Below are 25,696 nucleotides of genomic sequence, written 5' to 3' on the forward strand. Positions count from 1 at the left end.
CTATCTACCACATAGGAATATCTGAGGGTATTTATTTATTTATTTATTAACAGTTTTCTATAGCGCGGACATGACCCATGGGTATCAGAGCGCTTAACATCAAAAGGTAACAAAAGGTATAGGTTACAAATAGATTTTACATATAGCGTTGAGCTTTAAGATGAGCTTGAGATGAATGTCTAACGGTCATGAAAGTATTCAGAAGTGCAAAACTTGGTTATGGGAGGAATTTGCTCATAAGAAAGTTCTTAATTTCTTTCTTGAATGTTGTTGTGTTTCTAATTTTTCTAATGTTTGCAGGAAGGGAGTTCCAAATCTTGGGAGCTACGCCTGAGAAGGTCCTTTCATATGTTTTTTTCTTCTTAAAGATGGGTGGTTTCAGGAGCAGATAATTCGCACTCCTGACAAGTCCGTTTCTTCCTGCAATTTCTATTTTGTGGGCGAGATATTTAGGTGTGTTATGGTGGATCGCTTTGTGGGTGATACATGCCATTTTCATCTGTACTCTGGCCTCGTATGTTTAAGGCCTTCAGGTGAGGTTTGGTGTGGTCGAATTTCCTCGATCCTGTAATAAGTCTTGCGGCAGCATTGAGGCATGCTTTTAATGGTGCAGTTGAAATTTTTGGTAGGCCAGCAAGAGTAGTACAACCATATTCGATCCTAGATATGACCAGCGATTGCACCGCCAAGTTCAGGTCTGTCTCTGTTAAAAAAGATTTCATCTTTCTCAAGTAGTTCAAATGGAAACGGGCATTTTTTGCCATGGAATTAATGTGAGTTTTCATATCCAGGTTCTCATCCAGTGTGATTCAGAGGGATTTCGCCGAGTCAACTAGAGTTGGGATGCAATTTAATGCTGTAATCCTTTTGGACCATTCTTTGATTAAGGATTGATTTTTTGGTGGTGAGATGAGTAAGAATTCGGTTTTGTTAGCGTTGAGCTTGAGATGATTGTTGGTTAACCAATTCAGCGATGTTTTGAGGGCATCATTCATTGTAGTTATGTCTTCCAGGTTGACGATCTTGATGTAAAGTTGCGTGTCATCTGCATACATGTGATAGGATATTTTTGAATTCCGTAGAATTTCTGTGAGAGGTTCGATGTATAAGTTAAACAGAGAAGGAGATAATGTGGATCCTTGCGGTACTCCGAGTGTGTTTGGGCATGAAGGCGATAGTGTTTGGTTTACTTGGAATCTCTGTGTTCTGTTCTTTAGAAATGATTCGAACCATTTCAATACCGTGCCAGACATTCCCATCCTTTCTTGAAGTCTGATCAGTAATTTTTCATGGTTTACTGTGTCAAATGCTGCTGACAAGTCTAGAAGGATGAGTAGACACGATTGATTTCGATCGCGAGCTTGCAGTGCATCATCGACAATGTGAAGGATTGCTGTTTCCGTGCTATGATTAGCTCTGAATCCTGATTGGCAGTCATCAAGTAAAGAGTAATTGTCGATGTGTTTACTCAGTTGATTCTGTACACATTTCTCTATGAGTTTTGCGAGAAAAGGGATGTTGGTTACTGGGCGGTAGTTGTTTGGATCTGTTGGGTCCACTGTGGGTTTTTTAATGATCGGGATTACTTGTCCCGTCTTCAGACATTCTGGCAGGCATCCCTGTGAGAGTGAGGCGTTTATAATGTCTGTCCATATTGGAATCATATTATGGCTGATTTCATTCAGGCATTTCGATGGTATAGGATCATTAAAATGGTTATTGGGTTTTGTGGATGCAAGTGTTTAAGCAATTTCATTCTGGTCTAATAATTTGAAGGTGTTCCATTGTGCCTTGTTTTTGGTTGTCCTGTTCTCATAGTTCGGAACGGAAGGCGGAGTAGGCGTGGTGTCTTTGATGTTATCTGCGGCAGTCTTAAGCTCTTTTTCCAATTTATTGGCTTTGTTACTGAAGAAGGTAGAAAATTCATCGCAACTTATTTGTGTTTTAGTGACCTCTTGGACAGATTTTGCTAGTTTGTTGGATTGTTGTTTTATGATTTCGAATAGTTTACGTGGTCTGTTTTTGGCGTTATCCAAATCAGTTCTGATAAATTCCTTTTTTGTGTTGATGATCTTCTTGTTATAATCATTTCTGATTTTTCTGAGAGATTTCAGTGTAGGGGAGGATGGGTGTTGTCTCCATTTTCTTTCTGCTCGTCTCAAGGTACGTCTTTCTTCATTCAGCATTCCATTAAACCAGAGATTTTTATTCTTTTCTGTAACTCTTTTTAATTTGAGTGGAATGGTGTCATTGACAATTTTCGTTACTCTGGTATTGTAATGGTTCGTTAGGTCAATCCCATTTTTCAAGTTGTCAGGTGGGTTCAGGTCTCTCTTGCAACTTTCGGATAGCAGATCCATATTAGCGTCTCTGGTATCTCGGATCCATTTTTTCATTTTGGTAGTTTGAGTCGTTTTTATTTTTTCCCGTGATTGTATTCGGAAGGTTATGGCATGGTGATCTGACCAGTCGCACTGTTCAATGGAGAGAATTGAGATGTCCTGGTTCTTCGAGATAATCCAATCCAGTGTATCTCCTTTTGAGTGCGTTGGTTGGAGACATGCTTGGGATAGTTTCAGATCATTTAAAAATTCTTTGAAGGCGTTGACCTGTTTGTTGTTGTTGTCGTTCCAACGAAGATTGAAGTCACCTAAAAATATATTATTGATGTCAGAGTTGGCGTTAGCAGTGATGATTTCCATCATTTGGTCGATGAAAATCATATTGTTTCCTGGTGGATGATATAGAGCATGTAACTTGCAGATCTGTTTGTTTGCCGATCTTATGTTGAGCCCTAGGTATTCGCATCGTACTGCTTTTCGTTTCTACTTTTTGTAAATTATCTTTGCAGGAAGCTTTTGTCTGGTACAGAAATTCTTAAGAGCAATGATATTCAGGGTTGGGGCTGTCAGACAGCATGCTGGTAATTCACTGGGTCTAAAACTTGGGAGTAACGGAGGAAATATCCTTTTCTTTATCTGCTCATATATTGATAGTTATTTGATAACCAGCTTGTTACCTATTTGCTCCATGACACGAGGGAACCCATGTCATAGCCACAGAGAAAAGTAATGAATATAAAACCATATTATATATTTAGATATATAAAATTCCTTTGACATTAAACCCAGAGTTAGACAGGACTTACTGTAAAGCGTGGAAGGCTGACATTGGTCATTACTTCCCTATTATATTGCAGGAGGAAACAAGTTGCAAGGGGCAGAAAGGTAATGCATACACATTTGTAGCAATTTCACAAAGCATGCACATTGTAAGGAGATTAAATCATCCTTGATCACTTATCTATCAAATGATTAAGGAAACTTACACAGCATTGAATCTTGGGATTCAGTTTGATATGTGAACACCTACAGCGACAAAAGTTAATAGTACAAACCATGGTCTTATTGCTGGTTGAGTAATTTTTGCAGCTGAACCAATTATTAATTTTTCACTCCGGAGAGAAAGAAAACATGGTGGAAGAAGACCATTGCAGAAGGGTAAGCAGGGTATAAATTTGGTTGCGGCAGTTTTAGTGATATGGGCGGAAATTAAGAGTCAGTAGTAGCTGGGGAATATTTATTCGAAGTTATATGAAATTAAAATAAATGTTACAGAATGGCAGAAATTATTTTAGCAAAAAACTGAAACTGTCCTATAAAATTAGATCAGAAATTTATATTTTTAAATACCTGCATAATTGTTCACTCTGGAGCTTACCTTAAACTGTCTTCTAAGTGACGGTGAGCAACTGCTTCCTGGAGTTCAACAATAAGAACTTGTGCATCCTGCCATGGCTCCTTTGCTCTTATTTTTTCAAAAATAGGCCTATAGAAGTCATACATGATATCTCCTGCTTCAAGCAAAAAGTAGTTTCTCATGGCCTGTAGGTGCTCCATTAATCTAAACAAAAAGAAATACAAAGCTCAGATATAACTGGAGTTTCATTTGAAGAATAAATACCTTTGATTAAGAGCAGCAACTTGAGTATTGTTTCATTGCATGCATTGAGAGCAATGAAGTGTACTTAGGAGTAGAAAATTGTGTGCCTACGACAATTAAAGATATAGACTGCACGTGATCCCAAATCAGAGGAATGGGAACTGTAGTTATTTAAATCTTGCTAGGAGAGAAATAAATAAAGCTGAGAAAAGTGAATGAAGAAAATGATTACGTTTTGAATAGGATAAACACATACCCTGGATTCCCAATGAAAAGCTTTACTCTGTATGGGGATCTGGGTGTGTACCCAGCTCCCAAATAAAAACTGCAAACTTGACTTATGCGTATCCTCCTACTTTATTTTTATTAATTTTTGATTGGTTTCACAAATGCAACATTGGTGAAGAACCAGCAAAGACAAAATATTTCCATACTCAGTAAAGGGTCCACAAGAAAAGCACACTATCTAGTTGTTTCTGTAGGGAAAACAGGATATCTGCTATTCATGTGAGTACTCTCCCCTTTCACAAAAGGAAGCGGTTTGTAACCGTGTGCCAGGGGTTCTATATTAATCTGGACTGCAGTCAGTGAAAATAAGTAAATTAAGTTGAGGCAGGTTGTAGATATGGAAGCAATAGCTAAGGAAGAGGGGCAGAGGCAAAAGAGAGTGAGTTTTGGTTGTCCCATGGCCAAGCGAGAGGATGGAGGTGGGCAGGTTTGTTAAGTGGATACGTTGGTGGACAAGAGAGGGCAGGAGGGGACAGGAAAGAAGGGGCGGGAGAGCGAGTCAAGGTTTGGGAGGTGATTAGGGTGAGGGCTCAGGTAAGGGATGAGTGGATGGTCTGTGTCCTCACGTCCTGTAGTTGCTCACGTTTCTAAGCCGTGGCCCTAAAAAGGGAGGAGAGGATATGCTGCTCAAAGAGTTCAAAACTCATTTCTTAAAACAGGTTCAAACATTATCAGGAAAAGTACATTAGTTGATACCCTAATCTCCTGTGCTTTTGTAAGCATCATCTCACTATTTGCTTTTGGAAGAGGTTGGTGATTCTCGTGCGGTCAGTTTGATTCTTGTGTTTTCAGTTTGTATTTTTGCCTGCTCAGGTGTTCTGGGTCTATTCTTACAGCCATTCAGTGTAGGTGTGGAGAGTTCAAAACTCCTCCTGAGAGCCTCTATTATTATGTCCAGCATCTCATGCAGGGTGTTGGTGGCCATCTCTGCTTTTTTATTTCTTTTTTATGGAAGAATCAGACAAGTGTCAGGAAAAAGTCTGACTCTGTAAGGCATCTCTAAAATGGGTCTCAAAGGTGAGACCTCTTGGTTTTGGAAATGCGTGTTTATCTTCATTCTATTATTTGTAGTCTTTTTTTCCCCTAATACATTTTATTGCTCTTATAAAGGGAGTACAAAAAAACACAGCAGTACCTATGCCAACAGAAAAAGGCGCAGTGAAATCACTATTAACATGCCCAAATTGTTTACATTTGTTAAGGTTAACAACCCTTGACTACAATGGATAGTACCATCCTATTTTTAAACACCCTCTAACGTCAACTCCTCCCCCAAACATATTACACCGACCCACATCCTTGATATTTCACGTGGCGTTTCCCCCGCTCTTTTCACCATTTACAAATATAAAGCATCTTTGGTCATACACAATTCATTGCAAACAATTCTAGTGCTCTTAATTTAGGTGGGTAGTCCCTCACTAGAGGTAAAAACGTAAAATGGCCTATCAAGGCATCCCATAGTTTCCCAAATTGGGGGGAGGTCTGTTGTATGTCAAGTGTGAGCTTTTCGAGGCCTTTGGTTCACCTAATTTCTATTCATTTGCTAAATTACAATTACACACATTCTAGAATGCAAAGTAAAACCTGCAGTGTATTCCCAGAGCATGTCACATAGGAAACTTGAGAGCTCTGCAGAAATGCCTAACCAAGGAGAGTGTGAGTGAGTGTGTGCGTGTTTTGAGCGCTGCAGATAATGTCAACCCATCACTCCAGCGTGGGTGAAGGACGATAGGGGTAGTAAGGTGTTCTTTGCCTTCATCTAGCAGAGGTCGGAGTCTGCCACATAAGAACTAATATAGCCAACGGTTCAGTGTTACCACACTCTCCTGGCCCAGTCCGGGGTGATAAGAATGACTTGGACTCAGTCTATCTTTCTCAGAACGTGAGGCATGAGAAGTAGCCATGAAAATACATTCAGAAGCCCTTCCTTCCATTCCAGCCGGAATGTGTCTCGTAAAGAGTGCCTTGGAAGAGATTCCAACATGCAGAATTGTTGACACTGAATATTTCAATGTTGCAAAAAGATCGATTCAGGATGTATCCACTGTCAGAAGATGCCCTACACCAAATCAGGATGAAGACGCCACTTGTGGTTCTGCCAGACGAGCCCTCCTCCGTTTGTCAGTTCTGGCATTTAGAGACCCCACAATGTGGTTAACTACAGGGAAGGTGGTTGACTACAGGGAAGATGTTCTACTGATCCAGCCCACTCCAGAGGCATGGTGCCTACTGACACAGGATCCGATACTACACTTGGCCCGGCTTATAGTAATAGCACATGAGGGTTTATTTTATTTATTTATTTTAAAAGTTTTATATAGGGGGAGGAGCCAAGATGGCGCGCGGGTCAGACGTGTAGTCCCTCGGCTCCGGGGATCGTCTCCGCTGTCGAGCCTCTCCTGCCAGATATCCTGACCTGAGGTGGCTGATTCCGACCGCAGACGCGCACCGGCGACCCGCCTTGAAATCCTGAAGCATTTGCTCTCCGGCAAGTGGAGGAAACGCTCGGACACAGTTGGCGGCCTGCATCGGCATGGTGACCGGGGCCTCGCGTGACTGTTGAGGCCGGCCGTCGGACACGCGTTCCCGGGCTTGGTGACTGTGAGGTCTCGATCGGTGGTTACCGAGGGGCAGCGGACCCGGCGCTGGGACAAGCTAACCTGGCTGAAATTGTGCCGTTACGGGCAAGTGTACTGCTATTTGTTTTGTCTTTTGCCTGCACCTCGTCCCACTAATGGTGGTGGGCTTTTGGCCTGGCCAGGTACCCGAAACTAAGCGGGACGACATATTGAATGTACTGTGCCTTTGTCCGCACCCTGACTACATCATCTGTTCCTCGCAGCACGACCTGGTTTTATTCTATGGTGCGCAGCATGCTCCGATCCGGGGCTTCTTTGTCTGACGCTATGGTGGGCATATTTTGCTGTATCCTGAATATTTGCCTGTGACTTGTGTCTCTGAACGCATTGTGTGAGAAGACATGTTTGACATACAGTGTGCTACCACTCATGGCTATGGTGATATCCTGGAAGCGGTTCTTTCCTTCCGCGCTATGGCGCTACGTTCTGGCTGCGCCCTGCTGGATAAGTTGGAGAGCTTGCTTGGTGTATCGCCCCGTCCTAAGATGGCCGACTCGCGGGGTTCCGGCACCGCTCTTTGTTCCACCTTCGCCTGTGCTAAGATGGCGACCATTGGGGTCTATGGCGCCCTCGTGACCTTCAGCCAGCCTCTGCTATTGACTACGGGAGGTCGGCTCCCGGATTCGTCTGCCCCTCTGGGGCTTCCGCTAAGGCGTGCACCTTCCCTCTTCGCCATGCTCACGGATCTCCGAGCTTCACCCCGAGTGGTGATGGACGCCAATGTCTCCCTCCCCGTCCCGGCTGTGCCCTATGATTCTGAGTCGGCGTACTCTGTACCCTTTGTGAGACTCCTGGTTTTCTCTGCTTCGGATACATCGAGTTACCCGCACCGCGGATATGTCCCTGGACTGTGCTCTGCACCGGCATCGCCTGCACTGGTCTGTGGTGGTAAGGAGAAAACGGGACAAGGATAGACACTTCTACTATCGTCCTGGCGGATTTCTTGTTGCTGATTGTGGCAGATGGGGGAAACGCTGCTGTGATTCTGTTTTACTGGTGTTATTATTGTGCCCCATTCCGTGCTTTTTGGACTATTTTTTGCCATCAAACTATTGACTCCTGTTTTGGCGCCGCTCTTGCGGGTGGGGCAGCTGGAGGGTTAGTCTTCTTTGAGTGGCCGGGACATGTATTGATGATGCTAGGGGACTGTCACGGGGGCCTCCGTTTGTTCTTCGTGATTTGGGGATTCCTTATGGTTGTCTTGGATGGCTGGGTTGGAGGTTGTTGCCTTGTTTATACTGCGCGCTGCTGCTTTGCTTCCAGTGTCCTCGGCATATCGGGCATGTTATTATTATCGGGCTTCAGGCTTTCTGTTGCTACTATTTCCACGAGATAGCGGAGCCGGGAGACAGATAGCGGGCTCCTCCCCGCATTTCTCTCTTTTATGAGAACTTTAGGTTAGGGTTTTTATCTTTTTCTTTTTCTCTCTATATTTCGGGACTCCTTTTATTGGGCGACAGGCACACTGCTAGGGGGGGTCAGGCCGTAGCCAGCTGCAGGGGTGCAGGGTGGGGGGTCAACGGGGGGCGGGGTTGCTTTCTTTTTGTTTTTCTTTTTGGTTCTATGGGCCTTCTATTCTTTTTCCTTTTTCTTTTTCCCCCTTTTTTCTTCTCCTTTTCTTCCTTGGGGCTTAGACGTTTTCTTCCGGGTGCCTCGCAGCGACTCTGGTTGTTTTCATCCGTCATATGTTGGTATATCCTGCATGTCCTACACCAGCATCGACTTGTTGTACTACGATATCCTGCTTGTGTCTCTCCTACAGGAAAACCTTTAAAATTAGACCTCGGTCCTACTGTACCATATCCTTGTGCCTACAAAATGTTGCAATGTATCGTATGTGTGAGCCCTCGGGCTCTTTGTTGCACTGTAATTGCCTTTTTTCTATCAATAAAGGTCTTTAAAAAAAAAAAAAAAATTTTATATAGCGCGAACAAGATCTTTGCAGATAACAGAGCGCTTTACAAAGGCAGGTGGAAGGGTAGGGAAACAAGGGAGCATAGTAGGAAGGTAGCTCATCAAGTTAATGTAAATAGTACAAATATTACATATAGTACAGGTATGAGGTAGCATGGCATAGTTGGAACGTTGTCATCAAAACAATGTAGATACTACAGAAATAGAAGATAATACAGATATGAGGGAGCACTTTAGTCTAATACAAGTAAAAACACATGTGCATAGGAATCTGATTGGAAATACTGATCGACACATTGTAAATCAAATGTAGTTGTTCAAGTGTATTTAGCCATAAGGATATTTTTGACTTCTTTCTTAAAAAGAAGAGTGGAGGAGATGAGTCTGGTTTCAGGAGGGAGTGCGTTCCAGATCCTAGGCGCCATTCCTGAGAAGGAGCGTTTGTACGTTTTTTCCTTCCGGAATCTTCGAGGTTTCAGCAGTAGATTGTTTGTGCTTCTGGTGGTTCTGGACCCGCCGGAAATTGTCAACTTATGAGTGAGGTAGCCGGGTGATTTCAGGTGTATAGCTTTGTGCGTCATGCAGGCAATTTTCAGCTGTATTCTGGCTTCAAAAGGCAGCCAGTTCAAGGATTTAAAGTCAGGGGAGATATGCGAATGTTTTTTTGATCCAGTGATGAGTCTTGCTGCCGCGTTTAGTGACGCTCTGAGGGGTGCAGTTGTAGTTAGGGGGAGTACGCAGAGGGCCACGCTGCCGTAGTCTATGCGAGGGATGACTAGTGCTTGTACTGCGGTTTGGAAGTCTTTTGCTGGGAGGAAGGGTTTAAGTTTCCTCAAGGAATTTATTTGGAAGTTCGCCCCCTTAGTTGCCTTGCTGATATGCTGCTGCATGTTGAGGTTGGTGTCGAGTGTTATGCCTAAAGATTTTGCTGAATCCACGATGGTCGGTTGGACATTGAGTGTTGTTAGGTGCTTAAGCCATGTTTGTGCAGAAGATATTTTCGTGGGAGGTGAGATTAGGAGGAACTCAGTTTTCATAGCATTGAGTTTGAGGTGGTTATCGGCCAGCCAAGATTGGCTGCTTCTGATCATTGAGTTCAGACTCAGGATGTCTTTGGGGGATTGTAACTTGAGATATAGTTGAGTGTCATCGGCGTACATGTGAAAGTGTACATTGGATGCTTGTAGCAAGGTGGTGAGAGGTTCCATAACTAGGTTGAACAGAGTAGGGGATAGGCAGGATCCTTGAGGGACACCTAGCGATACCGGTACTGGGGAAGACATCATGTTTTTGCTCTTGAATTTTTGAGACCGGTTGTGTAGAAAGGAAGTGAACCAACGGAGAACAGTCCCAGAGAAGCCCATTCTTGTGTTTAAGAGTTCGAGTAGGTTCTCATGTTTTACTGTGTCGAATGCTGAAGAAAGATCAAGAAGGATGAGGAGACAGGTATCATTTTGGTCTAAAATTTGGAGGGCGTCGTCAATTATATGAGTCATAGCTGTTTCAGTGCTGTGCCCTGCTCGGAAGCCCGATTGATGTGGGTTGAGAAGATCAAACTGTTCTATGTGCTTTGTCAGTTGTAGTTGGATGCATTTTTCTAAAAGTTTGGCGAGAGTGGGAATGTTGGTAATCGGACGGTAATTTCTTAGATCAGTGGGGTCGGCGGTTGGTTTCTTCAGTAAAGGTGTCACTTGTCCAATTTTGAGGGAGTCAGGGATGGTTCCTCGTTGAAGTGAGCTATTGATAATTTTAGTCCAGAGTGGGAGGAGCAAAGGGATGAAGTCTTTCACGGCGTTAGCAGGGAGAGGGTCAGTGAGGTGATTGGATGGTTTTAGGGTGCTGAGTATTCTGTCAATTTCTTCTACAGAGTAGGTGTCAAAGGATGACCATGTCGCATTGTTTTTTAGTTTATTGGGTGTTATGCAGTTGGGTATTGAGTAAAGGCTTGCGTCCTTGAGGAGGTCACTCCTTATATTGTCAGTTTTTTTGATAAAGAAAGCCGAGAAATCTTCACATGAAGGAGTAATGCTCATCATGTCGACAGCTGGGGGTTGTTCCTTAGATTGAGATCGTATTAGCTCGAACAATTTACTTGGACGGTTTTTTGCTTGGTCTAGCTGGAGTCTGAAGAACTCTGACTTTGAGCGTTTTATTTTCCTGAAGTATGCGTTTCTCTTTTTCCTCAGAGTTTTTAGGTGCAGTGTCGAGGGGCAGATCTCCAGGTGCGCTCTGCCATTCGCATAGCCCGTCTGTCTTCATTGAGACTCCCGTTGTACCATGGGTTGGATATCTTGGTGGTCCATATGATCTTGTGTGTCCATAAGGTTAATGTAGGATCGTCCTGCATTTGCCTGCTTCTCTTCTGTTCTGTAATCTTGCTGTCTTTCAGTGGGAGCTGTTACTGAGTGGAACAGTCTTGCCAAGAGCAGAGCGTGTGGGATGTGCATTTGAAGGCGTGCAGTTGTTAGGAATGTGTATTGTATGGTGCATTGGTGAGAATTATGAGTTGTTACTCATTCTGTTTTCTGACTTTACCTTGCTTTACGGCAGTGCTTAGCTTTGACATGCTTTCAAGTCATCTTGCTTTTCAATGCCATCTTGCTTTGGGCCTGTGTGCAAGGCCTAACTAACTCCATTTTCATGACTGAAGCTGTTTTCTGTGCTTGCACGTAACTGCAAAGTGGGGAGGGCTCTTCCTCCTGTTTTTCACACTTTACAGACTAGAGGAAACCGGTCCTTATCAGAGGAATGTACATGGTCCGTCTCGAATCCATAGCAAAGGCCTGATCAACAGATGCCATGGCCTTGAAGCAGACTGGTACGGGCTCTCATGAGAACGAGGGGCGAGGCTTGCTAGAAGCTTCGTTATGTTTGGATTTGTATTAAAAGGGGGAGCCTTCTCTGGTCTGGTGCAAGTTTGGGAGTTTGGATTCCGAGCGAAGGCAGACATGTCTATCTCGGATTGAACCCTGATTGCTGAGCTCTGATCCCCGGCTGTGTAAAGACGTACCCCGGCCTGAAGTGGGCAGTGTATGCATCAGGTGACGTATTGAGTTTTGTGGTTATTGCCATTGTGATGTGAGCCAGTGGCTGTGATCGTTTGAGGTGTTTTCCTTGTGGTGTGGGAGGTGCACATCCAGAGGGATCCTCTACTGTGTGCATATATATATTTATATATCTTTCTGATCTCTTGCAGGACGTCCAGTGTACCTTATCTTATATCAGTTATTGCTTGTTTATTAATTAGTATTATCGTTTGCTCAGTTATTGATTCATGCCTTTAGATTATACGTTTGCTACATATATTTGAATCGAATTCATTTGGTATCTGAGACAGCCTTTGTTTAGACAGTATTATGTAATAAACCCCAAGCCTTATTCTAAAAGTGATAGAGTCTTTGCATTTTGTTAAATAAAACCCCTTTTCAAAAGGTGCTGTTTGTTTTGTGTTGAAGTCTTGCTGTGCCAGAGGTGGTAAGACATGCTCAAAAGTGTATATTATTCAAAGGTGCAGTGTTATATTTGCCTCCCAAGTGGGAGTGCTGGGATTGGATGTGGCTTATTGGTGAGAAGCCACATTCAAAACACAACCCAACATTGATCTGTCTGTTACAACCATGAAATTTGAGGACAGTGGTTTTCTGCAGGTCAGGATGGAGTTTGCCTGTCACCACAGAAGATCGTGAGCCATTTCTTGTGAGATTAGGATGGAGTGGGAGTGCCATTCCTTGTGCCGGGCCCACTGAGACATGAGATTCCACTAAAGGGCCTGCATGTGCCACCCAGCATTCAGGATGAGAAGGATGCACAAAGCCAGGAGACCAAGAAGCCTCAGATTAGTCCTCACAAGACCTAAAACCAATCCAAAATCATTGGAGTCATATCCTGAATGTTCCAGATATGCTGTGCTGGAGGAAAGGCCTTAAAAGCCACCATGTTCATTCTACCGATGAGGAAGTAACACCAGTAGCATTCTCCCTTTTCTCTCCAAGTCCAGCGCCTATTTGGTGGCACCTTGAGACAACACAAAGCTGACTTCCTTCATCAGGATTGCAGAGTGCTTCTGAAAAAGTAATTCCATTGTGGGAGGAAGGTAGGTTGGGGAGGAAGTAAAGGGCAGGCTAAAGCCCCTTTGAACAATCTGTAAGACCCACTAGTACAACATAATGGATATCCAGCTGGGGAGGAAATATCACATTCTGCCTCCAACCAGCTAGTCATGCTTGTGACAGGGCAAACTAAAACGACTTGCTGGCTGCTGAAGCAGGGAAGGAATAATTGGAGGAGTGTTGTCCCTGCTGGACTGAACTGTTACTGTTGGTGCCATATCCATTGCTTTGCAATGACTTTGTTGGTTGTTGCAGTACAGGTTGGAATGGCATGCATTATCTATAATCTAGTCTCCTTGAACACTCTCTAGAATGTCTCTATGGGTGGAGAAATTGCTTAGCTGACATCAACAGCCCTAAAGACCATAATGTGCCACAACTATTCTGGAATTGCTCTAGTGCAGAATCAGCCTCCTCCCCGAATAGGCTTGTGTTGTCGAAGGGAATGTTTATTAAGGACTCTTGCACGCCTCCAGAAAACCTAGCTGATTGCATCCAGACAGGCCTCATGAGCATGACACAGGTGCAAATATCCCTGTAAAAGAAGTCTGTAGTGGCCAGACCAGCTCTGAGTTTTTACTTCTGTCCCAGCCATCCTAAATAGTTTGAGTTAGAGACACAGTGAGGTCTTCTTGGACACCCGTCAACATGTGGCTGGCTATATCCCACAATGAGTGGGTGTAATTCCGTATAAGCAAACAGCCATAATAGTTCTGAGTGCTAGACAAGGCGAAGAAAACATCCTCTTTCCTAAACCATTATTTATTTTCGATTGTTTCGATTTCGTCTTTATTCGATCATAATCAATCATAAAAAACACATAAAAACAGTACAATCTAATATAAAAAACATAAAATCACATACAAAATGTTGTTTAAAAAAAAAGACATGTCATTTAAAACCCCAAAACAATTTAAAAACAGAGTTAATATAAGAAGGAGAGTACATAATCAAAGGATATTCAGGCAGCAGTACACAGTAAGACCAAATAGATTACGTGAAGACTCGCTGGTTCTTTCTTCTAAGAACCCAGGCCCAGCTCAAGAACTTAGCCATGGCGATAACAATGACTTCAGAAGTTCCGGTTTTGAAAATAAGCAAAGCCGTTTGGTAGGATCTTGTACCCAGCAATCTACAGACCGGCTTGAGCCATTTCTGTTGAGGGCCCCTGTAAGCAGGGCACACGAACAAGACATGTGTTACGGTCTCATCCTCTCAAGGACAAATATCACATTTTGTGTCCCGGTTTTCCCCCCACTTATTGATAAATAATTTTAAGGGGAGTGTACACACTCTAAATTGGTGGAAAGGTTTCCTATCACCAGGACATGTGATAATATCCCAATAAGCATCATACTTATACTCACACTTAAAATCTAAAAAGAGGGATGTCAAAGTGGTTGCGATTCAGATGAGGCTTAGGTTGGTGCAACTTAAGATCCTGCATAGATCATATATCACAGGGCCTAGATTAGTACACATGGGACGAGCAGTGAGCAGAGACTGTAGGAGAGGTTGTGGAGAACTGGGCACTTTCATGCACATCCTATGGCACTGTGAAGAGATACAGAACTATTGGACGAATATACATGACGTGATCAGGGAGGTACTGGGAAAGGAGATACGACCAGAGGCCCGGAGATGTATATTGAATGTTTGGGAACCCATGGATTTGAATGGATATCAGAAACAGTGGGTGACGTTGGCGAAGCGTAATATTGCTCAATTGTGGGGAGCCAGCCAGTCACCCCAGCGTACCAAGTGGGCCCAGAATCTCGACTGGTGTATGTTTAGGGAAAGGGCAGTGTATGTGGCAAGGGGCTGCCCGGAGAAGTGGGGGAAGATCTGGGGGGCCTGGAATAGCCATTGTGGCGACTTGTGTACACCCTCCGACGAGACAAAGGGAAGTTGACACAAGTTAAACCCTGCAATGCTGCTAATATGTTGATCACCGGATGCCAATGTTTTGTTTGTTCCTTTTTCATAATAAAAAGAATTATAAAAAAAAATAAAAAGAGGAATGTCAGGGAACCACTAACAACAGATGACAGTGACTTTACAAAAGCCTTGTCCCTGTAAATAGCTTTCAAGTCTTTCTTCAACGGGAAAGAATTCCCTTCCGGGTCAGCCCACAGATGAATAAGGCTCGGATCTAGTAGCAGTGCCTTAATCTTCCGTAGCCAGGAGATTTTATTTAACTTACTTATTGGCTTCTCTAATAGACAAGACGGCTCTTGCATAGGGTGCAACCTCCGGAGTAGTCCAAAGTCTTCGCCAGTAGGCAAGTGGTATAAAACCCGAGGCCTCCTCAAAGGGTATACATCCAAAATCTAAAAATAAAGGCCTAAGAGGCGAGGATTGGGGAGGCCGTCATTGCCCTCAAGAACTTATTCTGGGCTATGGCCAAAGGAACTAAGTTTTCGAACCCCCAGAGTTCCGCCCCATAAATTATAGAAGCTCTAACCTTCCCTTGATAAATAGATAGCGCCGGACCCACTGGTTTAGTTTGGGACAGTCGGAATTCTTTTAAAAGGGCACCTGCTAACTGATTATCCTTAGTACTAATAGATCTAACTGTGGCTTCCAGTTCAAACGTTTGCACAAAGTAACGCCCAGATAAGTAAAGGAATCAGTTTTTTCCAGAGGGACATTATTCATTTCCACTTTAGCTTTCACAACTTTATGTCTGTGCAAGACAATGAACTTCGTCTTATCGACGTTAACTGCTAATTCATGCTCATTGCAGAACAAAGTGCAGCGCTCCAGCGCACGTTGCAGACCAGATTGAGTCTTAGACAAAATTAAAGTGTTGTCTGCAAACATTAAAAGTGGAATCCTGGATCCAGCAAGAGTGGGTGCGTCCGTGGAATAATCAGAGTAATATGCGATAACATTATTTATGAACAATGAGAAAAGGGTCGGGCCAGCACACACCCCTGTTCACGGGGAAGCGGTCTGTCAGCTCACCTTGCAGACCCCAGCGTACCTGGGCATGTGTTGATTCATGTAGTTTTACTATAAAGGATAGTATCTTAGTGGGCATCCCTGCTTCCCTAAGGGTTTCCCACATCTTAGATCGGGGAACTAGATTAAAAGCAGATTTAAGATCTACAAATGCTGCATAAAGTGTCCCCCCCGCTAAGAACAGGATTCCAGTAAATCGTCATGAATCTAAAAACGTGATCGATAGTGCTAACATGTAAACGAATTCCTGCTTGGAAGGTAGATAATATATTGTTCTCATCAATCCACCTGTTTACCCTGCCTAGCACTAGTCTCGCCACAATTTTCTATAAGACTGATGGGCCTATAGTTAGATGGACAGGCGCGATCCCCCTTTTTAGGTCTCGCCTGACGTTGCAGCGCGAAACCGCTGTCACCAGCGAGACTTATTGCGATTGTTTTGCCTCCCAAGTGGTACAGACCGGGGCACGCGCCGATTGGGGTCTGTGGACGCGCTTCAGAGACGCGCTTGCGCAGACGCGCTTACATATACACGCACACACAGCCCCTGCTATCGCTTGGCTCGCATGCAGTAACGGTGCATACACACACAGCCAGCCCCCCCTGCACATGCGCACACAGACATGCACACGCGTGCGCGCACAGCTCCTGCTATCGCTTGGCTCGCATGCAGTAACGGCGCACACACACAAAGCCAGCCCCTCCCTGCACACACACACATGCTGCCGCCCCCGCCCCCCCACAACTAAGCCCCACTTACCGCATCGGCGCCACTCCTGACTTCTGCAGCCACCGCGGGGCTCTCCCTCAGGCATGGGAGCCCTGCATCACCACTGCTCCTCTGGCCAGCCACTCCGTGGGCGCGGGCTTCCAGCAGAAGACGGAAGTCCCGCCCCACGACAGGCGTGACGCTCCCGAACTTCCGGTTTTGGGATGTGCACACTCACAACTTATCTAGTCTCGCGGGTGTCACTTGTTTTTATAGCGTCTAAAAACCAGCAATGAAACCATGAACTATGCCAACATAGCACTTCTTTTCGCTTGTTCAGCTTATCTCCCTTTGGTGGTGATGGAAGCTGCACTGGCGATTTACACTCCCAGGACCGCTTACTAGTGCTCATTCAACCAAATGTGCAGTTCAGAGGTATGTACTGCCGATCTGTCTGTTGTTGCATGCTGCACACGTGCAGTTTACCACATTGATGCAGTACTGATTAAGGGGATTGATTCAGTTAAGGAATGGTCAGAGGCTGGAATCCAAATACAAATGTGCAAAAAAACAAATTGCCTCTTACACCATAAATTAAACAGACATGTATCTACCCATACGGTTTTTTGATTAACGTTGGGATATAAGCATTTATATTTTTTTCATTTTTCTTATTTCAAATGCAAAACAAACATACCCATCATTGGGCAAGCTAGACCCAAACTTATTAATTCTTGTCAATATATACAATTTGAACATTGAAAAAATTCTTTGCTTTCAAGGAACAATGTGTCCAACAATTATATACAGTGGAACAACTTAAATATATAGTGCTTTGTACATTCAAAAAAGTGCATCAAACAAACAAAAATTCTTCAAAGGTACGAAACCAAAAAACAGTCCCATTGTCGTCTAGACGGGAGCATGGGCAGAATACTCTATTTTACTGTCCTCAAGTTTATACTACTTTTTTTGCCAGGGGAGAGGTCCCAAAAGATTCTTAGGGCACGAGAGTAGACCCTAGATTGTCAGAGTGCACACTGACGCTCACCGGAGCTGCACAAACAGGCAGGGCGCATTCCACAGCCCTTCTGATTTATTGTCCATCTGCTGCGAAAACTGTTGAAAACTCTCAGCCCCCACGTGATTCTGACCTGTGACCTTCAGCATTACATATCACCAAGTACTTAGCAGAGGTCAGGCCGGCAGCACCGGTGAGCTGAGGGCTGCAGGGGGGCTCCGCCATTACTCACTCTCAGCTCTCCGCCTTTTATCAGAGTGGGATGCGGCGCACAGCCGGGGTTGAAGGCACCAGGTCTGATGGGGTAGAGAGAGAGAGGTGATGTCTTCATCACAGCTCGCTGCCTATCATTTGTGCAGAGCCATGGCTGCTGCTCTGCTGTGTGTAGCACCAAGAGCAACGCAGCATCGGAGGCCGGCCTTGGGTATGGGCGAGCTAGGCCCAGCCCAGGGCGCCAATATTCCGAGGGGTGCAGCAGGAAGCTGCTTGACTCGATGTCATGCAAACAGCAGCTCGCCCAGCCAACTTGGTCTCAATCAGGTCCTTAAAGACTTTGTAATCGGCCCTTAATGTTCCTCACCAAACTCCCTTACCTCCACCCATTTTCCGCACACTTCCTGCCATCACACCTCAACAACCCCTGCCCCCACAACATACACCACGGTGTCTTTCTGCCCATGGAGACCGGGCTCGGTTAAATTTAAAGCCTATATGCAAACTTCCAAGCGTGAAAAGCAATATTTGAATGTTATGCTGCTGGCAGCCACCCTAATGTCATTTCTAGTGGAAATGGCGGTCCCAGCCTGCATACGTGCTGTTGATCTTTTACGGGTATCTGTTCACATTCAATTCGCTTTTTACAGAGCCATCATTAAGCTAGCCGCGGATCTGGAGATAATTGTGATGGGAGCTGGCTGAGAAAGGCAAATCCCTTCCACAAACAGGAACATTACAATTCAGGTCACAGACACTAAGCTGTAGTGGCCGATTCTGGGGCTTTTATTGTACATTAACACATTGCAGTGCTTTGCTGCCACATAACACTTCTACTTATTGTCTTTATTTAACGTTGGCCAGGTGCCATTAACCCCAACATCTTTCACCAGGTTCTCTAATGATTCCAGGGGATGTGGTGGTCCCTGCATTACTGATTCATTGTCCTTTGCACTTTGCTCCTCAGTGGCTGGTAACTACTTCCTCCTCATCAGGAATTCTGATTTGATTAATGAACCAAGCCAAAAAAGAACCCTCTCCAGATTTATTTAGGCGTTCCAGCGGAGAGTGAGGGGAGTTCTGTCATCTGATCTAATCCAGATGTGCCTCAGTGGCCTGCAAACCCTTCTATTCTTGCTACGGAAGTGTCTGAGAATAGTCACAGGTTGAATGGTACAAGAACAAGCATTTGCAATGCAATAGGTCTCGCATTTGCAAGAGTTTAACCTATTGGCATTGTAATTGACAATGACTTTTTATTTACATTTTAAAAACCAACACATAAATAAAAGGCATTGCCATTTACAATGCCAATGGCTCAAACTCTAACAACTACGAGACCTATTGCATTACAAATGCTTGTTATAGATGGGGATAACTTCTGCCCCACGCCAGGATTCTGGAATGGGGGCGCCTTTGGCCAAGCCATTTGCAAGGATTTGAATATATTTTAGCCAGTTCTCCCGGTCTGATTTATATATGTCCGCCGGAATACAATCCGGTCCTGGTGCTCTGCCTGCAGCCACTCCATCAAGAGCTCTCTCAATTTCGCCTAGGGTAAAAAATAGGGCTAACTCCGACTCTACGCAAGGCTGATGGCCAGGACTTAGTCCGGGCACTGAAAATTGGGCCTGATAGTGTGCGACCCACACTTCTGGGGGGACCTTATTAGTAGGGGCCGACCAGCAGTGCCATTGCCCTGTTTAATTAAATGCCAGAACCGGCACCAGTTTTCCCCATTAGTTGCCTCGAGGAGGTCCCTCCATCTATTTTCGTCAAACACCTTTTTTGCCCTCAGTTGGGTGGCCTTGTATATTGCCCTAAGTTCCCTTATCTCCATAATAGATCCAGCCTTTATTGCTTGAGATAATTGTCTAAAAGCGAGCCTACACGCCCGTCATACCATTTAGCGACTTTTTGGGAGGGATGCACAGTTGATCTTTTTACTTTCTTAACAAAGTAGCTTTTTAGCTACTTTGCCCCACTAGAGTAGTGGGGCATGACTGCAGCATCTTGCCCCACTATCCACGATCTCTGGCCAAGCACTTCTGAGGTCCCAAAGGCGAGACCTATTCGCTTTGCCAATGCTTGTTTTGTTCTGTTAAATCTCCCTCCTAGCTGCCCCACGTGTTGCAGTGCATGCATCTTCCATCCAGCCCGAAGGTCTCTGACAGGAGTGGGGCCTATCCTCGGCGCTCCACGGAGGCTCTGATAATAGACTCAGTGTGGCAGGGGTCGTCAAACATCAGAGGGCTCCCGCTGGGCTGTGAGGCCGGCGCGCACAGCCCCTGCCGGCTACAGGCACAGCTGCCCGGCCATGTCCAGCTCCGTGGCCGCATGCCTGGAACCAGAGCCCGCCTCCCCTGGCAACCAACCCTTTGAAGGGACCCGCCGCCTAGCAGTGTCTGTTGTGATGCAGCCTGCCTATGCAGGGCCAAGTATCCTCTGATGGCGCTGGGGCAGAGAAGAGGGATGGGCCCCGCACCCTCCTCTCCTCAGCCCTCACTGTCTGTTCCTGAGCTCTGCACCGTTACTATTTTGCCTTTTATTTTTCACTGTTTTATATGATCTCTCGATTTGCCCTTTTGGGCATTTCATTTTTTTTTCTTTTTTTACAAAGCATTAAAAAATGATTACTACTTTTCATTGTTCGCGTTTGTCTTTTTTATAAAAAAAAATCTCTTTATTTTAATCTTTTAATCCAGCAGTTTAATGTTTTTGTTCTTTCGAAGGTCTACTTTTCTCTTGTCCTTTCCCTTTCCCCTCTTTCCCCTACCCCTCTTCGTGCCTACCTCTTTTACCCTCTTACTTACATCTTCCACATTTATAACCTCCTATAACATTCTCTTTGTCGCCTTCTTTCCTACTTGATATTTTCTTTTAAATTCCGGATACCCACATTCCTCTTCTATTTTTTTTTGTTGCTTTTTTTTCCTTTTCCTCACGCTTTCTCTATTTCACATGACAGATTTTTTTTTTAAACCTTTTCTCAGGTTACTTTCACTCTTATGCCCTTTCCATAAGAATTGTTAAGAAAGCTTTAATGACTGTGTAAAGCCTAGGATGATTTTAAGTACGCATTCTGCATTCCTTCCTGCCTACATCGTGCTCCATTGCTAGTGCTGTATTTAAGTATGTACTTATCATTTCTTACATTCAAGTACGTACTTGCCTTCATTACGTGTTCCGGACAAGGTCCCTCTAAACAAGGGGGAAATGACACTATCTAGTAAGGAAGATTGAGCTTAGCACGCAATCATGACCTAAACCCTAAAAAACGTACCCTATAGACGAGGTGGGAGAACCACTGGAGGCGCAGACCAGAAGCCTTTCTCTGGCTCCCCTTGCTGTCATTTTGGGCCCTTGAACCCAAAACGAGCAAAACCCTCATGTGGCTTGTGTTTCCCATCCATGCTCTAACCTCGTCTGCTGGCACGTAAAGTCAAAAGCATGAACCTTTCTTGTGAAACAGGAGAGAGATGGAGATACCCGTCTGGTAGCTGTATTGCACAATGTGAAACCAGAACCTGGGATCAATCCTGGCGTTCCCGCTTGACCAGATTGTGCGATCCTAGACAATCATTTTATTTCACTGTGCCTTTTTGAAAAGCACTTTGATGCCTCATCAAGAGTAGTAAGCGCTATATAAATAAAATTGCAATTATCACATATGAGAGCACCTTGTAAGGCATGCGTTGAGGGTGTGCACTGTACAAAAGTTTCTCATGTCTGATATAACAGGCTAAAATTTTGCTCCATATCTAATAACAACCTAGGCCACATATAGGGTGCACATAACGGCTAATTTTCCTCTTGGTTCGCTAATGGCATTGTCATCTGGATGGGAGTGATCGGGTGGAAGACATGAATGCTTCTAAGTACATGTTTACAGACTATCACTTCTGGTAAATGCTGATCACTAGTGATATAATCAGATGAACTTAAGTGAACTGCTTCTGCATGTTTAAGAAATGAAGGATTTTGAAATTTGAAGAGGCGGTATCATATTTTCACATTGATTGCACAATTTACATGCCAAACATTTTCTAGGTTTGGGCTTTGTATAGGCTCTTGGAACCAAGCCAGACCCTTGTCTCGGCTCTTCAGCTTAATTTGTTGGCAAGCCTACCCCTACCCCTGCTACAGGCACTGCAGGTTACTAGCTGGTGTCACAAAACCTCTCCCTGCGATCATAAAAACCAAACTAGCTAAAATTCATCAATGAGCTAAAAACAGTGCAATGCTGCCAGTTATCCTCTCAGTGTGATCTGCAGGGAAAGGGACGTTTACATAACCGTGAGCCTGGGCAGCAGAGGCTGCACGGTCACTTAGGGGACAGTTGGCTTGTAGCAGTCTGTACCGTGAGTTAGCCTTCACAGACAGGGCCACTGTAATATGGCAATGGAGAAAAAAGTTATGCAACACTGTTCATTGTATTACGTGAAAAGGAAAGTCTCATTTTGCAGTATCTTCTGTGGTTTAAGGCAAATTATATTGCACGTTATCTATGTTACCTAGCATTTTTTCATATTTTAACAAATCGTGATACAAGTAGCATTGGCTAAGTCAATAGACCTGGCCCTGTCAAGTTGGTGCAATGGTGGGTTTTTTTCTGCATAAAAAAAGCTCAGCCTAAATATGGTGGTCATATGCTTTCAATAAAAGGTTTAATTGAACATTAACTACTCTATATTGTTTTGATAGAACAGTACTGTTGTTTCTTTGCAGGCAGGTGTGTTTAGAACAGGCATAGAAACGCTCTATAATTTTAAAACACACTGGTGGAAAACATGCTTCTTACTTCTGCAAAGACAGGGTGCTATTCTAGAACGAGTGTAACCCGAAGTCGTAGTTTAAGCACCTATGGCTAACTGCAAAAAAAAAAAAGATAAAGAATGGAAAGAAAACATAATTGGTAAAGTATTGTCCCACCTGACTTGGCTCTTGCAACGCATTTCAGTTTTTTTGGGTGAGTGTGCAGTTGTGATCAGGAAAAAATGCAATCACACATGAGAGCAAATGGCTGCACTACGCTAACCCATTGCTTCATGCTGTGCCGTGTAGTGAGCGGAAGAAAGATTACATTTCAACAGATCAATGGATGAATAGGGCAAATCCAGTTTCCCTTTATATTTATGCAAGTATTTTTGATGTATATCTTTCTTAGATATGGGACTAGTGAGACATCTAAAGTTCTCTCTAGTCCAGGCCTTAAAATAGATTACAGTGCAACAATAAATACACAGCATTCTTTAGAAAGAAAATTGTACGGCTGATTGCTAAATCTACCTGTGACACATAAAAGACAACGTCTAAAATGACGGCCGCAACAAACCCTCCTTCGTCTCTCCTGACCTTATCTCCCTCCTCCCCTTACCCCCTACCCCTCTCCCTCTACTCTTCTCCACTTTCCTGCTACCAACCTTTGCCCTCACCTGTCCTGGCCCTTAGTCCCCACCCTGTTAATCTGTGAATTTTCCCACATCAATGGAGATCCAGCTATTTTGTCTAATGCCCGATGGAGCTACCTGGTTTAGCTATAGGGCAGACAGGCCGGGGATTCCCTCCTTGGATGTCATCTACCCAGTCGGTCTTTAGACAGACTTCCTTTCGTCTCTCCTGTCGTCTCTTCCTGCATCCTCACTCTATTTATGTCTCTCCTTCTCTCCTCTTTAAATGTACTGAGACTGAACTATTTTGTCTGATGCCCGATGGAGTTACCTGGTTTAGCTATAGGGAAGATGGGCCGTGGATTCCCTCCTTGGTTGTCACCTACCCAGTCGGTCGTTACCCAGACTTCCTTTCGTCTCTCCTCGTTGTCTCTTACCCTATCCTCCCTTTCTCACTTCCCCTGCCCCCTCCACTACTTTTCTCTCTCCTTTCTCTCCTCTCCCAATGTATAGCCTACTTTTTGATGTATTGTGTAATTGTTGATTTTATTTCTGTTACATTGTTGATTCTCATGTAAAGCGCTCTGATACCTTCGGCTCTAGCCAGCGCTATATAAAACTCTAAAGAAATAAATAAATACATAAATGAACAGAGACTCGTATACTTTGGTAAGAGTTGTCAGATTAGCCTCATCGAAGTCTAGCTGAGATAAGTCTGCAAGAGAGTCTTCGAGAGTGGACCTTATCTGTGTCATAGTGTCTTCATTCTCAGATACCTGTGCCCGTTTTAGTCTAAGGCTGTCAAGTGACATCACAACATCTGCCGTGACAAACTCTGTGCCATCCCTCCCCGGTAGTCGACCCTTAACCTCTAAAGTCAGCGACAATGGGTTGTGGTGACACTCTGGTCTGTTTACAACCTCCATATCCTTTAGTCTGGACCACAATTCAAGGTTGATAAGAATATAGTCAATCCTACTACTTCTTCTCCAAATATTGAAGGAGGGATTGCCTTTACCGTCCGATTTAGTTTGCCAGTTGACTGCCCGGAGCCCACCCTCCATTGTCAGGCTCTTAAGTTGTAATACTGCCTCGGTCCATTTATTGATTTGGGGGAGCATTAAGGTAGGGACGCCCCAACTCATATCCTCATCACTAGTGAGGCTAGCATCTTCAAGACCTAAAGGCTCAAACGTACAATTAAAATTCCCCACGATAACCCAATTACTTGTCCCTTCCATTGACTTAATAAAACAAATCTAAGCTAGAGCTGGTCGGAGATGCTTTCCCTCCTGCCATACCTCTAGCATAGACATTGACAAGTATAAAACCAGGACTGTGTTCAAAACTTATTTGTAAGACCTGGGTATCTACGTTATCAATACCAAGTTCTTCAACCTGGAGACCCACCTGCTGTCTTACCCAGACTAACAAATCTCCAGATGGACGCCCCTTGGGGTTTGAAATAGCAGGTTTACCAAAGGCCAGGTAACCTGGTCGAAAAACAGTACTCAGAGACCAGGTCTCCTGGAAGACGATAATATCATAAGTCTCAATGAAAATAGACCAATCAGAGGAACCGGTCTTCGTTGGAAGACCAGCAATATTCCATGAAAGCAAACTAAATATGCTCATGACATTACCATCAACCTGGTCTAATAATAATGGGACCTGGCATGCACAGACCCCTCTGGGATATCCTGATGAGAGCTTGGGGCAGTCGTAGGTGAGGGTACAGGATGGGTAATTTGGGCCTCTATCACAGGTAGGACTGCGGGTGACAGTCAATCGCACAAATCTAGGCCAGACAAGGAAGCAAATCTGTTGGCAAGATTGAGATCAAAGGGGCCACCTATGAGTCTTTGTGGTGCAGGTCTAACAAGCGCCCCCTTTCAAAGAAGGATGGCTCGATCTATAAAAAGAACCCAGAGGTAGTAAAGAGATTTTCCCAGGTAGGCGCCATTGGTTGCTGCTCCCCAAGTAACTCAATACAAATCTGACAACATGGGAATTGTTAAAATTGGCAACTACACAGTCACCCCACCCATCCTCAGTGGAGTGACCAACCCATGATACACGTCTTGCCATAATCATTTGATTACAGATATACCACCTCGGCGCCCCCACATCCTTCAGTTAGGCGCTAAGCCAATGCATGGCTTTAGACATTAACTGCTCAATAGATTCAGTTTGCCCCTCCAATAGCTGTGGGACATTCTTTAAGACCACCACCAGACGAGCAGCGGCCGGTGGAAGATGTAAGATCGTAGAGCCCTCATTATGACCTTTAGAGATGTGAGCTGGTAGGAGGTCTCGATTAGAGTGCCCATAGGGGGCATTAAACTGAGTTCCGGCCCTACCGATACGTTGATCTTGATTGGGGTTGCTTGAAAACCTGCCCCCTGGTCTACTACCCTCAATCCTTGGAGTACTCGGGATAAGCTGCGCAAATTCATTTGACAAATTCCCAATCTCACCTTCATGACCAATCTCACCTTCATGAC

The 25,696-nt window shown here is 44.4% G+C and overlaps 1 protein-coding gene across 1 annotated transcript in view; it reads right to left on the reverse strand.

The window, feature by feature from the left end:
* TUBGCP5 (tubulin gamma complex component 5) overlaps window positions 1-25,696 on the reverse strand; it is a 463,823-nt gene that overhangs the window by 100,784 nt on the left and 337,343 nt on the right. The window contains exon 16 of the mRNA XM_078658229.1: window positions 3,721-3,903. Within this exon, the coding sequence (XP_078514355.1) occupies window positions 3,721-3,903 (183 nt within the window). The remainder of the gene's footprint in view (window positions 1-3,720; window positions 3,904-25,696) is intronic.

This window comes from Lissotriton helveticus, chromosome 8 (genome assembly GCF_964261635.1).
Source record: "Lissotriton helveticus chromosome 8, aLisHel1.1, whole genome shotgun sequence".
NCBI lineage: Eukaryota > Metazoa > Chordata > Amphibia > Caudata > Salamandridae > Lissotriton > Lissotriton helveticus.